The 17994-nt window shown below is 41.3% G+C and overlaps 1 protein-coding gene across 1 annotated transcript; it reads right to left on the reverse strand.

The window, feature by feature from the left end:
* Positions 1-1922: 1922 nt before the first annotated feature.
* LOC143817633 (uncharacterized) lies at positions 1923-16139 on the reverse strand. Its single transcript, XM_077299125.1, has 3 exons — positions 16015-16139; positions 2530-5068; positions 1923-1966 (listed from the first exon to the last, which is right to left on the reverse strand). The coding sequence occupies exons 2-3, from the start codon at positions 5060-5062 to the stop codon at positions 1923-1925; spliced, it is 2577 nt and encodes an 858-aa protein (XP_077155240.1). The 5' UTR covers positions 5063-5068; positions 16015-16139.
* Positions 16140-17994: the final 1855 nt, after the last annotated feature.

Below are 17994 nucleotides of genomic sequence, written 5' to 3' on the forward strand. Positions count from 1 at the left end.
ATAAAATGTGTTCAAAGTGCTGTCCATTGTGTTGGATTGTCAATGCAACCCTCTTCTCCCACTCTTGACACACTGATAGCAACATCATAGATGAAATGCTAGCACAGTCATCCAGTATCCGTTGTTTCAGATGCTGCACATCTCGTATCTCCACATGGTGTGGTTTATGGGGTACAAATATAGTGGGGCCATTCTTCATCAATGGAAACCTCAATGCCACTGGATATCTGAAATTGCTACATGTTGCACTGAAGATGACATGTTCCCTGAGTTTTTCCAGCAAGATGGTACACCACCACATTATGGGTGTCAGGTCCAAGCATTCCTACATGAACAATTTCCTGGAAAGTGGATTGGTCATCGTGTACCAGTTGAATGGCCACCAAGGTCTCCCGATCTGACGCCCTTAGACTTTTATCTTTGGGGTCATATGAAGGCAATTGTCTATTCCGTGAAGATACGAGATGTGCAGCATCTGAAACAACGGATACTGGAAGCCTGTGCTATCATTTCTTCAGTGTTGCTATCAGTGTGTCAAGAGTGGGAGAAGAGGGTTGCATTGACAATCCAACACAATAGGCAGCACTTTGAACACATTTTATAAGTGGTCATAAACTTGTAAATAACTCATGAAAATAAAGTTACGTTAAAACCAAGCACACCATTGTTTTTCTTGTGAAATTCTTAATAGGTTTGTGTCACATGACCCTCTTTCCATTGAAAAAAATAAAATTGGATCCAAAATGACCAACTTCAAAATGGCCACCATGGTCACCACCCATCTTGAAAAGTTTTCCCCCTCCCAAATACTAATGTGCCACAAACAGGAAGTTGATATCACCAACCATTCCCATTTTATTTAGGTGTAGTTGGAGAGCCCCCAGACGCAGGGCCGCGGGGTACTCGGTACTGGGGCCTCTCAGTCTCAGTTCTGGGGTCGTCACGGTGGCTAGACCCGGTCCATGACCCTGCTAAGGGGCGTCCAATGAAAGATGTGATGATGGTGCGTGGTGCAGGTCGCGATGAATAACGAGGACACAGGGTTGCTGTCTCTTTACCTCTTTACTGAAGGCTTCAGGATCCTCAATCCGGAGTACTGCTAACAGGGCTGGCTGAGACCGGCCGGTCCAAAGGCACATCCAGAGTTCCCTTTGCAGGTGGAAATCAGTGCCTACCTTCTAGCGCCTGTGTGTTGTAGTACCTCCCTGCTGAGCTCCACGGGATAGTCCTCACAACTGTTGTGTCTGTTTCTGATGTTCTTCTTTCTCACAACTTGTATCTATTTTGATGTTCTTTCTCCGTCCCCCAGATGATATAGATAGGACGCACCCGTATGACGGGTAGGCCTGGAGTTCTTCCGGGACCCTAGCGTCGCCCCTCTCCCACAATTGCCCCCTATGTCTGCTTAGGTGATTTAGGTGAGACAACCAACCTAAAATTAACTGTCCTGCCGCTGTTTGAAGTATTGCTTGGAGCCTAATACTTCCTCGGCGTTCCGGCCACCGGCTACGCGCCTCAGTAGGATGTTGCCTCGATCTTACGGCACGACTCCTACTGGCTTTATCTCCTTTTTGCTGCAATCTCGTTTCTCACTTCTCCACGATTGTTAGAAAAAGTATCTCAGTGAGGATTGGGAAGAAAAGCAAAAATAGATTTGTGTGGATAAAACAGAACTCATTTAATGTCCATTCAAAAAATGATTACAAAAATGAAGAAAAAGTAAATTATAAGTTCATTGCACACAAATTTAAGTATTAGGTTAAAAAGAAAATGAAAGCAAGCATTGATCTTGCATATGGTCTTGTGGCATGATGTGTTCGTCCATGTAGAGAGTCTCAAGGTATGAGGACTGACCCATGCTTGAAAGAGACGGGTTTATATACCCTATCGTCCCATAGACTTTCATGGGTTACTATTTTCTCCTACATAATATCCACATAAGGTGATCCAGTTCTATGTCCATTGCCTATACCATAAAAGTAGATTCCAGAATATTCCTTATGACTCTATGCATTACCTCATGCTATGTTGCCTACTTATATTTTGTTTACCGGCTAGAAGTAACGTTAGTCATCCAAATATAGCTGAGCTTGACAAGCAACCTCTAGCTTTTGACATGCATGGGACAGATGCTCAAATGACAAGACCTTCAGAATCTGTATCATACACTTTCCCTAGGCCCTGGTTGATTACATCAATATGTAAGTGATAATATATATTATTATTATTATTATTATTATTATTATTATAAGATTTTACATTCCCCCCTGATTATGATTTGAGAATATCATAATTAACCCTAAAATCTTTCTCTCACCATTCGTATCACATTCATTCTTTATTCTGAAAACCTTGTATTGACATCTGTCTCGAATGTCACCTGAGTTTTGAAAACTAAAATTAGATTAGAGAATTATATTTTTCTTTTCAGCATTTCTCTCAAAATGTCATCTTCCTTTTTCATTTCTATCTTTATCTTTTTATAAATGTTCTTAATTTTACACATAGTAACTATTTGATATATTATACACAGCAAAACTATAATAAATATAATAACAATCGGATTAGATAATACATTTCCTACTGCCATTTTCATTGAAGACTGTGTCCAACTAGTTACTGATTTTCCTAAATTTTCCCACCAAGATGAGCCTGACATACTCGTCCATTCATGTTCAATATCATTTAAATTACCTTGCTCATGTCTGAATACAATTTCAGCTTCTTTTAATTGTTTTGTTAATAAATTTAACAAACCCTTGTCTTTCTTTATCGCATTTGTCCACATATTCCAAGGAAAATTATTTATTTGGGACAAATTGAACTGTATTGGAAGGATTTTTAGATTTCTTGAACCTATTAACGTAATATTAATACTTCCTTCCTTCTTTGAGAGAGTTTTCACATTTCCCTCGATACAATATAAACCTATTGTCAGATTTTCAGCATGTACACAGGATGAAAAGTATGCAGAAACCACTTCTTTCTCTGACATAACTTGGAAACAAATCTTATTAGCGCTTACTGGTGTCACCAAGTCATGGATCGTGTGTACATTCTCAACTCTGGCATGACATGAGGTATGATTATTGAAACATGAATGATAAATGACTTTATCCTGTCCAGGTAAACACATTACCTTAGAAACAAAATTTAAACATGAAGAAATGTCTAATTGTTCAGTGTTTGTTCTGTCAAATGCAAAGTCTGTGTACTGTAATTGATAATATAGCAATTGTGTGTGACTAACAGGAATTCCCAGAACAGTTATAGGAACTAGGGTTTCTTCTCTTCCCGACACTGGAATCAGTGATGTTCCTACACAAATATCCTGGTCACATCCTAACCACTTATTCACCCACAAATCTGTATGACTTAATGCAAAACTATATTCTGTAGGCAAATTTTTCATTAGTCCTAAAGGAGTAATTCCACTTTGTAATGCTTGTGCAATCATTTTCAGATTGGTGGAATATTCAATCTGGATTTCTGGACATGTTTTGGCCACTTGAGATTCCTGTTCACTTTCTATTAATGCTAAAGTAGCATCTTGTAGATGTGATACAGAAGACCCCAATACAGTAGCAGTAGTCAAAACCATCTTCTCAAGATCTTGATTCAAACTTTTCTGAATTTTTACTCCTTTACCTCCGATATACCCAATATTTTCCAAATCTGATTTAAGTGTATGTATGTCCATAGTGTTAATTAGACTTCCTACTGTACCTAATCCCCCCAAAATACCTTCCAACACTCCCCTCTTACTTCTAACTTGTGTTGGAGTTCTTTTCCCAAACCATTGTTCTATTCCCATTTCCATATTAATGAGATGTGATTGACATTGGGGATATCTAGAAGAAATTTTCCAATTAGACATGTTAAAAGTCCATATCATAGTCATAAACACTCCATCTCGTAATATAGGTTTAGATTGGAATTGGTTAATTTGGAAAGGAGTAGATGGTTGAAATCTTGTCTGTGTACAAACATTATCTACTGCTGACCATATATTTACATTTACATCTTTGCATTGTTTGTAATTATTTTTCGTTAAAACGCAACATTTGTAAAGTCCAGAATCCTTAGGAGATGGATTATCTACAGAAAAAATAAAATTCTTATTCAACCATCTCACATTTCCGGATTGACCTCTGTGTATAACATTTGTTGGACCATTTGAAAAACTTCCCAAAAATAATTTATCTTTGGTCCAGGTTAACAGAGATTCCGAAGGTAACTCTAACCTTGTGTTGCATTTTAATGACAAAGGAGACATATTTTCTTGGCTCTGTACTGCGTGTGGTGTAACCCTTACTTCTGGAACTATAGTATTTGTTACTGTAAAAATTACAGATACCTGTACTTGTACTGGTTCTCTAGTTATCTGGAAATTCCATGTTTTTACCCAATCTTCATCTCCTTCTGTAATAGAAAGTAATGAAGGATCTAAAGTTTTCCCAAAAAGTTGTGTTTTCAACCAAATATCTGTTTTGGATGTTCCAACTTTCCCTTTTGTGATCATATCATTTGTAATATCTCCTGACCACACAGCTTTTTCTTCACCTCTTATCTCTATATTCCAGTATAACACATCTGTAGGATTACATTCCCATGTACCCGTCTTATTATTGTGTACATAATCTCCTTGTAACTGTATAAACCCAGCCTTAGGTCCTGTGGTAGCATGTAATGTTATGTTAGTGTCGTGTATGAAGTGTAGCTCAATACAGCATTTCACCCCATAACCCATGCAAATGTTTCCAGTAATATCTACTGAATTGTCCGGTATATCTTCATCTTTAAGGTTTTGTAGACTTGATCCTCTTGGTTTCCTCGAATGTAGAGTTCTTTTGAAAGGTTCATTCACTTCACTAGTGTCTGTTTCACGATGTAAGATGTCTTCTGCGTAGATCACAGTTGAAATAGTACATAGCAGCAGAAATGCGATTCCCATCAGATAGTAGCTTTTCCTGGGAACTGTCGTCTTCTTCCGAAGGATTGGTGTTGAATCCCTTCCATCAAGGTCATGGTGTTTCGTATTCCAGTTCTTATTGGAATCCATTTCTTCCTAAAAGAAATACAGTATCATTATTTTGCAATATACAATTTGCATTGATCAACATGTACCCACACTCTTTGTTGCCTGCGGGTATTTTTAACCACATTAGATGCTCGTTGCACAAGAATCATAACTTGTCCCATGGTTTCAATGATATCAAAGGGACCTTCCCAGTTACTTTCCCAAGGTCCATTCTTCCTGAAAGTTTTGATCATCACCTGAGCCCCTTTTTTGAATTTGGACTCATATGGTGGCTCCATTCTCTGCATTCTTGATGCAGCATGTGGAAGAATTGTTTTCAAATTTTCCTGCAACAATTGCAACCATTTGGATCTTGCAACAGCATCTTTTTGAGGTGTGGACAAAAATGGTTCATGTGGAAAAATCAATGGCATTTTTCTTCCTGTCATTAGTTCAAAAGGAGTGAACTGAGTTGTGGAAGAAGTTGTTCCTCTCACACTCAACAATACAAAAGGTACGGCATCAACCCAAGTATTGCCTTTGTCCAATAGCATCTTGGCAATTCTGGATTTTATTGTCCTATTCATCCTTTCCACAATACCAGCAGACTGTGGATGGTAAGGTACATGGAACTGTTGTTGTACCCCTAGAATAGTAGGGCTTGCATGATTTTTCCTGTAAAGTGACTTCCTCTATCAGAGGAGATCATTCTTGGGATCCCCCAAGTACAAAAGACATGATTAACTAATGCTCTAGCTGTAGACAAAGCATCATCTTTTCTGACAGGTAAAATTTCAACCCATTTGGAAAAAACATCTACCACAACCAATGCATACCTGAGACCATTTTTACCTGATGGTAACGGACCAATGTAGTCGATTTGTAGTGTAGACCATGGACCATCTGCAGGTGCGGTTCGGAGTAGTGGCGGTTTCTGTCCTTTCGGTCTTGGATTGATTTGGGCACAAATGAGACATGATTGGACAATACTTTGTACTGTCTCTTCCATCTTTTCCCAGTAAAATTTCTCTCTGAGAATGTCTAACAATTTCTGTTGGCCCAAATGACCCAAACTTTCATGATTATATTTTGTGAACTCAGCCTGTAGATGTTTTGGTACAACAGGACGCAACTCCCCATTTAAGTCATGACACAAAACCCCGTTTTCACAAACAAAGGGAGGTTTTGGATCAACCCGGGAAGCAACAAGAGATGTGTCTTTCTCCTGTTCTTCCGCAAAAGAGGGGATATGCGTGTCCGTTCTTTGAACTGCTAAAAGCTCAATAGTCTCTGGTTGAAACACTTCTTCTCCTGTCAGGGCTGCCTCTTTGGCTAACCTATCTGCAGTAGCATTTCCTACAGATAACTCATCATCAGATTTTTTATGGGCTGGCACTTTGACAATAGCAAAACCATTAGGGTTTTTTGATGCTATTTTGAAAATTGTTTTCAGTGTGTCACTATGTACAAGAGTCTTATTCGAAGAATCTACATAGCCTCTCTTTTCCCAAACTGGCAAATAATCTGTCAGTGATCTAACAACATAGGAGCTATCACTGTAGATTACAATGGGACAATGATCATCAGCTTCGTTCAGCTGTAGTACCATTTTTACTGCTTCTAGTTCTGCCCTTTGAGCTGAAAAATGACTTGGTAATTTGTGTTTTACTACCTGTTCTCTTTTGGGATAAAAAATGGAATATCCTGAATAGTAGTGTCCATCTGCATAAAATCTGGAACCATCAACAAAAATTGGTTCATCTGTTGCCTCTGCCTTCCGTCTGAAAAGTGATGGACATGGATCCTGAAAAGACTGCAAACAATCATGAGTTTGTCCTTCATATTGCATCAACTGAGAAAGAACATATTTGGCTTTGTAATCTACCTCAATTTGTTTGGGAGACAATGACAGTAACCAATGAGCAAATCTCTGATGTGACACACCTGGGATATTATTCTCAAAGAGAAGTTTTAGTGTAGAATGAGGAGTTTGCAAAGTGATTTTGTTGAACCCAACAATGTGTTCAGTTGCTTTGACTGCAAAGTACACACCTACCAGGTGTCTTGCACATGTCTCAAACCCTCTTTCAACAGGTGAGAGAAGCTTAGAAAAATAGCCCAAAATTCTCCACTCTTCTCCTTGCAACTGCAGCAACACAGCAAACACAGAAGTCTCTGATGTGTGCACTTGCAAAGCAAATGGAGCCGTAGGATCTACTGTGGACAAAGCAGGTGCAGTTTGTAAATTCATTTTCAATTGTTCAAATGAGGTTTGTTGTTCATCACCCCAAGGACCAAAGTACTCACTATTTTCAACTCTTAAAAGATCATACAAAGGCCGGGCCTTGTCTGCAAAATTCTCAATGAACTCCCTTGAAAAATTTATAAGACCCAAGAAATGTCGTACTGCCTTGTGTGATGTTGGAACTGGCAAAGAAGCAATTGCCTCGATCCTTTCCTGCAGTGGTTGCCTTTTTCCTGGACTCAATAATACCCCTAAGAATCTGACCTCAGTCTGCATCAATTTGACCTTCTTAGTGTTCAATTTCAACCCTGCATCATGCAGCAGTTCAAACAATTCTTTCAGAAGTGAAACATGTGACTCTTTATCTTCTGTAGACAATAAAATATCATCCACGTACTGCAAAATACAATCAGGCCTTGAAAATTTAGATAATACCTTTGCCAATGCCTGATGAAAGATGCTCGGTGACAAATGAGCTCCCTGAGGTAACCTACAAAACAGGTATTGCTCATCCAAGAAAGTAAAAGCAAACTTGTACTGACAACTCTTTTCAAGAGGTATACTGAAAAAACCATTACTGATGTCTAGTACAGAAAAGTATTTTGCCTTTGCATTCAACCTTGCCATCATGTCATGAGTATCTGCAACAATGGGTGCTACATTGGGAGTATGTTTATTAAACATCCGCAGATCCAATATCATCCGATAAGAACCATCAGACTTCAAAACACACCACAAAGGATTGTTACTTACAGAATTAGCCTTTCAGATGACACCTTGCTTTAACAATTCCTGTATGATCTTTGACATAGACTCAATTGATTCTGGAGGCAATTTATACTGACGCTGGGGTGGAGAATCGCGCCCCTCGATATTTACAATAACATCTTTCATGGTCCCTACTTCATTCCTGAACTGAGCCCAAAGAGAAGGAAAAAGCTGTACAATTTCTGTCAATACCTCATCACCACCAGTTTCAGGCCACAGATGATCTGCTGACACAACATCATTTAAGCAAATACTTCCAACATGGCTATAATCACTAGGATCAATGACTACAGGTTTACAACCATTAGAATCCTTCCAGATCACTTGATTTCCTAGATCAACAACCCATCCAAATTTCTGCATAAAATCTGTGCCAAGTATATTTTCAGAGTCACGACAATACCAAATGTCAATTCCTGTTTTGAAAGAACTAGGTATTTCCAATATCACATCAGTAACTAAGGTTGCTCTGGTTCCACCTTTTCCACTAAAACTAACAATTGTACAAACTGGTGAATCTGGTTGTAGCTTCAGATCAAGATTTGTGACGCTTAATTGGGCTCCTGTATCAATGAGAAATACAACATCCTGCTAGATTTACCTTGACAAATGGTCTTCCACATTCATCTAATGTAACTCGAGTCACAAATTCCAGTGGATGAGGTGTTGGAATTGTCTGTGATTGTCAGAAAGATGAAGGGGATGGGAGAAGTCCAGCGTCCTTTTTGAAAGCACTCGGCATTCTTTTTCTGGACTCAGTCTCCTTAACTGTCATCTCTCTGATCTGTCTGATTAATGGTGCATATGGAGACTGCGTTTGTCTGTTGTCAGTGTGAGTGGGGGCATTAGACTGTAATGGAGGTGCAGAAGGTCTGGTGGATAATTTTGGCATGAGACCGTTTTCCCTTCCAAGATTACCTGTCCCTTGTGTACCTGTCTCTGCTTCTGCTCTCAAGAATTTTCTGCATTGCCACTTTAAGTGTCCAGGTATACCACAGAAATAACAATGGATATTGTTTCTTTGTGTAGTATTTTTACCTCTTTGATCCACGTAATCTCTGCTCTTGAATGTTACTGTGGGTCTAAATTTCAGCTGATTGTCCTCCTTTTCATGAATTACAGCTATTTTAGCCTTCACCTGATTTTGCTTCATGGATCTCCTTTGTTGTGAAATTGGATTCTGGGCTCCCCCGGTGGCCACTTGTGGAATTTAACTTGTGTGCATCATCCCCTCTGTTCACCTGCTCCTATCAGGATGTGGGAGTCGCTATATAACCTTGCTCCTCTGTCAGTTTCATGCCGGTCAACAATGTAATCAGTAGCCTTTCTGTGCATGTTCCTGCTACTAGACAACTCCCAGCTAAGTTGGACTTTTGTCCTTGTGTGTTTTTGCATTTTGTTCCTGTTCACAGCTGCTGTTTCGTTACTGTGTCTGGAAAGCTCTTGTGAGCGGAAATTGCCACTCTGGTGTTATGAGTTAATGCTAGAGTCTTAAAGTAATTTCTGGATGGTGTTTTGATAGGGTTTTCTGCTGACCATGAAAGTGCCCTTTCTGTCTTCATGCTATCTAGTAAGCGGACCTCGATTTTGCTAAACCTATTTTCATACTACGTTTGTCATTTCATCTAAAATCACCGCCAATATATGTGGGGGCCTCTGTCTGCCTTTTGGGAAAATTTCTCTAGAGGTGAGCCAGGACTGTCTTTTCCTCTGCTAGGATTAGGTAGTTCTCCGGCTGGCGCTGGGCATCTAGGGATAAAAAAACGTAGGCATGCTACCCGGCCACTTCTAGTTGTGCGGCAGGTTTAGTTCATGGTCAGTATAGTTTCCATCTTCCAAGAGCTAGTTCTCATATATGCTGGGCTATGTTCTCTCGCCATTGAGAATCATGACAGTTTGACCGGCCCAAAAAAGGGTTAAATTACTGGCTGAGAAAGGAGAGAAAAAAGAAGTCTGCTACAATTTTTTTTTTTTTTTTTTTTTCCCTCTAGTTCTGAGTGTGCTCTTAATTGAATCACTTGCTAGTCTGCCTATACTGCAGCCTTCCTCTCTTCCTCTCCTTCTAATCCTTGAATGGCTCTGTGTTCACCTGTTTCAAATGGATCTTCAGAGTGTAGCTACAGGTTTGAATAATCTCGCCACAAAGGTACAAAATTTGCAAGATTTTGTTGTTCATGCACCTATGTCTGAGCCTAGAATTCCTTTGCCTGAATTCTTCTCGGGGAATAGATCTCACTTTCAAAATTTTAAAAATAATTGCAAATTGTTTTTGTCCCTGAAGTCTCGCTCTGCCGGAGACCCTGCACAGCAGGTCAGGATTGTAATTTCCTTGCTCCGGGGCGACCCTCAAGACTGGGCTTTTGCATTGGCACCAGGGGATCCTGCGTTGCTCAATGTGGATGCGTTTTTTCTGGCCTTGGGGTTGCTTTATGAGGAACCTCATTTAGAGCTTCAGGCGGAAAAGGCCTTGATGTCCTTGTCTCAGGGGCAAGATGAAGCTGAAATATACTGCCAAAAATTCCGCAAATGGTCTGTGCTTACTCAGTGGAATGAGTGCGCCCTGGCGGCGATTTTCAGAGAAGGTCTCTCTGATGCCATTAAGGATGTTATGGTGGGGTTCCCTGTGCCTGCGAGTCTGAATGAGTCCATGACGATGGCTATTCAGATCGATAGGCGTCTGCGGGAGCGCAAACCTGTGCACCATTTGGCGGTGTCTACTGAGAAAACGCCAGAAAATATGCAATGTGATAGAATTCTGTCCAGAAGCGAGCGGCAGAATTTTAGACGAAAAAATGGGTTGTGCTTCTATTGTGGTGATTCAACTCATGTTATATCAGCATGCTTTAAGCGTACTAAGAAGCCTGACAAGTCTGTTTCAATTAGCACTTTACAGTCTAAGTTTATTCTATCTGTGACCCTGATTTGTTCTTTGTCATCTATTACCGCGGACGCCTATGTCGACTCTGGCGCTGCTTTGAGTCTTATGGATTGGTCCTTTGCCAAACGCTGTGGGTATGATTTGGAGCCATTGGAGGCTCCGATACCTCTGAAAGGGATTGACTCCACCCCATTGGCTAGTAATAAACCACAATACTGGACACAAGTGACTATGCGTGTTAATCCGGATCACCAGGAGGTTATTCGCTTTCTGGTGCTGTATAATCTACATGATGTTTTGGTGCTGGGATTGCCATGGCTGCAATCTCATAACCCAGTCCTCGACTGGAGAGCTATGTCTGTGTTAAGCTGGGGATGTAAAGGAACTCATGGGGACGTACCTTTGGTTTCCATTTCATCATCTATTCCCTCTGAGATTCCTGAATTCTTGTCTGACTTTCGTGACGTTTTTGAAGAACCCAAGGTTGGTTCACTACCTCCGCACCGGGAGTGCGATTGTGCCATAGACTTGATCCCGGGTAGTAAATACCCTAAGGGTCATTTATTTAATCTGTCTGTGCCTGAACACGCTGCTATGCGAGAATATATAAAGGAGTCCTTGGAAAAGGGACATATTCGTCCTTCGTCATCTCCCTTAGGAGCCGGTTTTTTCTTTGTGTCTAAGAAAGACAGCTCTTTGAGGCCGTGTATTGATTATCGACTTTTGAATAAAATCACGGTTAAATATCAATATCCGTTACCACTGCTTACTGATTTGTTTGCTCGTATAAAGGGGGCCAAGTGGTTCTCTAAGATTGATCTCCGTGGGGCGTATAATTTGGTGCGAATCAAGCAGGGGGATGAGTGGAAAACCGCATTTAATACGCCCGAGGGCCATTTTGAGTATTTGGTGATGCCTTTTGGTCTTTCAAATGCCCCTTCAGTCTTCCAGTCCTTTATGCATGACATTTTCCGCGATTATTTGGATAAATTTATGATTGTGTATCTGGATGATATTCTGATTTTTTCGGATGACTGGGACTCTCATGTCCAGCAGGTCAGGAGGGTTTTTCAGGTTTTGCGGTCTAATTCCTTGTGTGTGAAGGGTTCTAAGTGTGTTTTTGGGGTTCAGAAGATTTCCTTCTTGGGATACATTTTTTCCCCCTCTTCCATCGAGATGGATCCTGTCAAGGTTCAGGCTATTGGTGATTGGATGCAACCCTCTTCTCTTAAGAGTCTTCAGAAATTTTTGGGCTTTGCTAACTTTTATCGTCGATTTATTGCTGGTTTTTCTGATGTTGTAAAACCATTGACTGATTTGACTAAGAAGGGTGCTGATGTTGCTGATTGGTCCCCTGATGCTGTGGAGGCCTTTCGGGAGCTCAAGCGCCGCTTTTCTTCCGCCCCAGTGTTGCGTCAGCCTGATGTTGCTCTTCCTTTTCAGGTTGAGGTCGACGCTTCTGAAATCGGAGCTGGGGCGGTGTTGTCGCAGAGAAGTTCCGACTGCTCCGTGATGAGACCTTGTGCTTTTTTTTCCCGTAAATTTTCGTCCGCCGAGCGGAATTATGATATTGGGAATCGGGAGCTTTTGGCCATGAAGTGGGCTTTTGAGGAGTGGCGTCACTGGCTTGAGGGGGCCAGACATCAGGTGGTGGTATTGACTGACCACAAAAATTTAATTTACCTTGAGTCTGCCAGGCGCCTGAATCCTAGACAAGCGCGCTGGTCGTTGTTTTTCTCTCGGTTTAATTTTGTGGTGTCTTACCTACCGGGTTCTAAGAATGTTAAGGCGGATGCCCTTTCTAGGAGTTTTGAGCCTGACTCCCCTGGTAATTCTGAGCCCACAGGTATCCTTAAAGATGGAGTGATATTGTCTGCCGTTTCTCCAGACCTGCGGCGGGCCTTGCAGGAGTTTCAGGCGGATAGACCTGATCGTTGCCCACCTGGTAGACTGTTTGTTCCTGATGATTGGACCAGTAGAGTCATCTCTGAGGTTCATTCTTCTGCGTTGGCAGGTCATCCTGGAATCTTTGGTACCAGGGATTTGGTGGCAAGGTCCTTCTGGTGGCCTTCCCTGTCACGAGATGTGCGAGGCTTTGTGCAGTCTTGTGACGTTTGTGCTCGGGCCAAGCCTTGTTGTTCTCGGGCTAGTGGATTGTTGTTACCCTTGCCTATCCCGAAGAGGCCTTGGACGCACATCTCGATGGATTTTATTTCGGATCTGCCTGTTTCTCAGAAGATGTCTGTCATCTGGGTGGTGTGTGACCGTTTCTCTAAGATGGTCCATCTGGTTCCCTTGCCTAAGTTGCCTTCTTCTTCCGAGTTGGTTCCTCTGTTTTTTCAAAATGTTGTTCGTTTGCATGGTATTCCGGAGAATATCGTTTCGGACAGAGGGACCCAATTCGTGTCTAGATTTTGGCGGGCATTCTGTGCTAGGATGGGCATAGATTTGTCCTTTTCGTCTGCTTTCCATCCTCAGACTAATGGCCAGACCGAGCGGACTAATCAGACCTTGGAGACATATTTGAGGTGTTTTGTGTCTGCGGATCAGGATGATTGGGTTGCTTTTTTGCCTTTGGCGGAGTTCGCCCTCAATAATCGGGCCAGCTCTGCCACCTTGGTGTCCCCGTTTTTCTGTAATTCGGGGTTTCATCCTCGATTTTCCTCCGGTCAAGTGGAATCTTCGGATTGTCCTGGAGTGGATGCTGTGGTGGAGAGGTTGCATCAGATTTGGGGGCAGGTGGTGGACAATTTGAAGTTGTCCCAGGAGAAGACTCAGCTTTTTGCCAACCGCCGTCGTCGTGTTGGTCCTCGGCTTTGTGTTGGGGACTTGGTGTGGTTGTCTTCTCGTTTTGTCCCTATGAGGGTTTCTTCTCCTAAGTTTAAGCCTCGGTTCATCGGCCCGTACAAGATATTGGAGATTCTTAACCCTGTGTCCTTCCGTTTGGACCTCCCTGCATCCTTTTCGATTCATAATGTTTTTCATCGGTCATTGTTGCGCAGGTATGAGGTACCAGCTGTGCCTTCCGTTGAGCCTCCTGCTCCGGTGTTGGTTGAGGGTGAGTTGGAGTACGTTGTGGAAAAGATCTTGGACTCTCGTGTTTCCAGACGGAAACTCCAGTATCTGGTCAAATGGAAGGGATACGGTCAGGAGGATAATTCTTGGGTCACTGCCTCTGATGTTCATGCCTCCGATCTTGTCCGTGCCTTTCATAGGGCTCATCCTGATCGCCCTGGTGGTTCTGGTGAGGGTTCGGTGCCCCCTCCTTGAGGGGGGGGTACTGTTGTGAAATTGGATTCTGGGCTCCCCCGGTGGCCACTTGTGGAATTTAACTTGTGTGCATCATCCCCTCTGTTCACCTGCTCCTATCAGGATGTGGGAGTCGCTATATAACCTTGCTCCTCTGTCAGTTTCATGCCGGTCAACAATGTAATCAGTAGCCTTTCTGTGCATGTTCCTGCTACTAGACAACTCCCAGCTAAGTTGGACTTTTGTCCTTGTGTGTTTTTGCATTTTGTTCCTGTTCACAGCTGCTGTTTCGTTACTGTGTCTGGAAAGCTCTTGTGAGCGGAAATTGCCACTCTGGTGTTATGAGTTAATGCTAGAGTCTTAAAGTAATTTCTGGATGGTGTTTTGATAGGGTTTTCTGCTGACCATGAAAGTGCCCTTTCTGTCTTCATGCTATCTAGTAAGCGGACCTCGATTTTGCTAAACCTATTTTCATACTACGTTTGTCATTTCATCTAAAATCACCGCCAATATATGTGGGGGCCTCTGTCTGCCTTTTGGGAAAATTTCTCTAGAGGTGAGCCAGGACTGTCTTTTCCTCTGCTAGGATTAGGTAGTTCTCCGGCTGGCGCTGGGCATCTAGGGATAAAAAAACGTAGGCATGCTACCCGGCCACTTCTAGTTGTGCGGCAGGTTTAGTTCATGGTCAGTATAGTTTCCATCTTCCAAGAGCTAGTTCTCATATATGCTGGGCTATGTTCTCTCGCCATTGAGAATCATGACACTCCTTACTCTGTCGATAAAAACTGTTGCTTCTTGCAATGATGGCTGAGTACTAGCCATCTGCTCTGAGGCAGGATCCAAATATTTGAACTTTTTCACAAAAAATCTGATCATGGATGTTGGCTCCTGATTAGGCCCAATCTCCATCACCATTCTATAGGCCTGCTCAAATTTTACCAAAAATGCAAATGGATCCTCATTAATATTAGTTTTTAATTGTTCCAGAATTTCAGCATTCGGAGACGATTCTCCCGTGATGTAAGAATTTAATTGCCTAAGTCTGTCCTCTCTTGTACTATGTGTCAATTCATGGTTCTCATTTAATCTGGGTGTGGCCTGTAACCTTCTTCCCGTATGTGAGGGTAACCATACTTTGAAAATCTTGTTTTTCTGTTCATCATTAAGATTGTATTTGTCTGTGTTTGATTCAAAAATGTCTGCATTGTAAAAGGCATCCATCTTGTCATTGAATTTTGGAATGTCTTTTGAAATTTTCATTAACTGGTCGTGTATTTTTAGATTAATGCGTGCAGCTCTGTTATGGAATTTTTTCCATTGTAATTCTTCTGCATGTAAATCTACTGATTCATCCAATTCTTGTGTGTCAGGTATAAATGATGCAGAAGCAGCATTGTCTTCTTGGTCTTTTGATCGTGTAACAACAGAAGCTTTTTTAATATCTTGTCTCAATTTGGACAATAATTCCGTTCTGCTATCAATTTGATCTTCCAATTGTTCAATATGTTCAGACAATATCAAACAATTTGGACAGTCAAAGTAATCCCCGTCAGCTTCATGTGTGCCACCTTGTATGTCAGTATGATCAATGTCTTGTGTAATAGTACATATTTGTGTCTGAGTTTCAGTTTTATCAAAAACTAAATTATTGTACACTCGGACCATATGCATGACATTCTGAAGCTTCCTTTGTAACTTTTTTACAGAAAAAAACCTCTTATCAATTTTAAGATTCTCTGCTTCACATTGACTATACAAACTAGACCATAATTGTGCATTTGTATGGCTATGAACAAACTGAAACTGTATATTACTTTTCTTAGAATATTCATGGATAAACTCCATTTTTCTTACCTACGGAATTTCTTTTCCTCCTGGATTGATCCAATCGTCAAATGGAGGAAGATCCTCTTGTGTCTTTACTGATCCTTCAGAGCTCCGTCCGGATGGGACTTGCAGCACGTATCCTCACTTCTGTAGATTCTGTCTGACTTTTGTAACACGATATAGTGGAATTTCTGCGCCTTTAACAACTCAAACAGGTGTTTTGGCAACCTCCCCCCTGAAAAGGCTGAAATTCCTCACACAAAAGACAAAAATCAGATCTGGCACTGGCTCGCAAAAATGTTAGAAAAAGTATCTCAGTGAGGATTGGGAAGAAAAGCAAAAATAGATTTGTGTGGATAAAGCAGAACTCATTCAAAAAATGATTACAAAAATGAAGAAAAAGTAAATTATAAGTTCATTGCACACAAATTTAAGTATTAGGTTAAAAAGAAAATGAAAGCAAGCATTGATCTTACATATGGTCTTGTGGCATGATGTGTTCGTCCATGTAGAGAGTCTCAAGGTATGAGGACTGACCCATGCTTGAAAGAGACGGGTTTATATACCCTATCGTCCCATAGACTTTCATGGGTTACTATTTTCTCCTACATAATATCCACATAAGGTGATCCAGTTCTATGTCCATTGCCTATACCATAAAAGTAGATTCCAGAATATTCCTTATGACTCTATGCATTACCTCATGCTATGTTGCCTACTTATATTTTGTTTACCGGCTAGAAGTAACGTTAGTCATCCAAATATAGCTGAGCTTGACAAGCAACCTCTAGCTTTTGACATGCATGGGACAGATGCTCAAATGACAAGACCTTCAGAATCTGTATCATACACTTTCCCTAGGCCCTGGTTGATTATATCAATATGTAAGTGATAATATATATTATTATTATTATTATTATTATTATTATAAGATTTTACAACGATAAACCTCGCTTCTTTTCCTTTCTTAGGATGTCACCGCATTTGAGTGCAGGCGCGGCTCCATAACGTTCTGTTCTGTTCGCTAGGCCACTGTCAGGATCCCACCCGTGACAGAGACCCCCCTGAATCTTCCCCTGCAACACCCTCTGCCACAGGGTGTTGCCTGGTTCCAACCCAGTCAGCTTCTGACTAACTTCCTATCCAGCCCCCAGTTTTACCAGATTGTGAGGGGTGGCCTAGTACATAGAACCCTTTGCTCCCCCTGATGGCCAGAATGTGAAGTGTAAAGTGTGACTGTGATACCTGGTCAGGTGAACTCCTTAAGTGCCATCAGACGTACCATCACTCCCCTTAGTGGCGGAGCGTCAGTACTGCAACGACCAGGACTCTGGGGCACTGCACTCCCCCCCCCCGGTTAAATCCAGTACTCCCGGACTGGGAAGAAAACAACAATACATGTCAGCAAAAGACATACACATTTTGAAATGCAATAAACAAGTAATAAGTAATAATAACAGTGCTTCCCTTTATGGGAGGTGAGGACTCTTGAACGTTACAAACAAAACATGGTTAAATATTTTAAATAACATACTATGAATAACTTCTATTACCCAGCCGGGTATTCTACTATGTGCAAATTCTGAACAATATTTTAACTTTTCCTTTAAGGGCGTATAAGCTGAACCCACTAAAGGCTTACTATAAAACTTCTAAAATATAAATTAACTTTTTCTTTATTTTTCTCTTCTAAGTGCAACATTTTTCTTTTTACTCTCTGATTTTTCATATGCAGGACCACCTGTCTATCTGCCCAGGCCCACTGCCTCTTTTCTTAGTACAGGATCACTGAGCCATCCCTCTATGGCTCCTAGGAGGACTCACTCACTAACCCCTACGGGTCTACTTCCTGTCCTCAATCTCTAACAACATTATCAAACATTCTCTATAACTGTCTAGCTAACTACATATTACTCCTATGTAAAACATTATTACCATCTAGTTTCTTTAAGGCAACATTATACTTTAAGTGCAACTAGTGAACCTTCCCTTTAAGAGGGAACCAAG

This window comes from Ranitomeya variabilis, chromosome 3, assembly GCF_051348905.1.
Source record: "Ranitomeya variabilis isolate aRanVar5 chromosome 3, aRanVar5.hap1, whole genome shotgun sequence".
In the NCBI taxonomy this organism is placed as follows: domain Eukaryota; kingdom Metazoa; phylum Chordata; class Amphibia; order Anura; family Dendrobatidae; genus Ranitomeya; species Ranitomeya variabilis.

Bases quoted from the DNA above. Each gene is read 5' to 3' on its own strand.
- LOC143817633 (XM_077299125.1), bottom strand. From the start codon at position 5,062: ATGGATTCCAATAAGAACTGGAATACGAAACACCATGACCTTGATGGA. The intron at 1,967-2,529 runs GTATAATATATC...TTTATGGTATAG, and splicing joins ATTTATTATAGTTTTGCTGT to GCAATGGACATAGAACTGGA.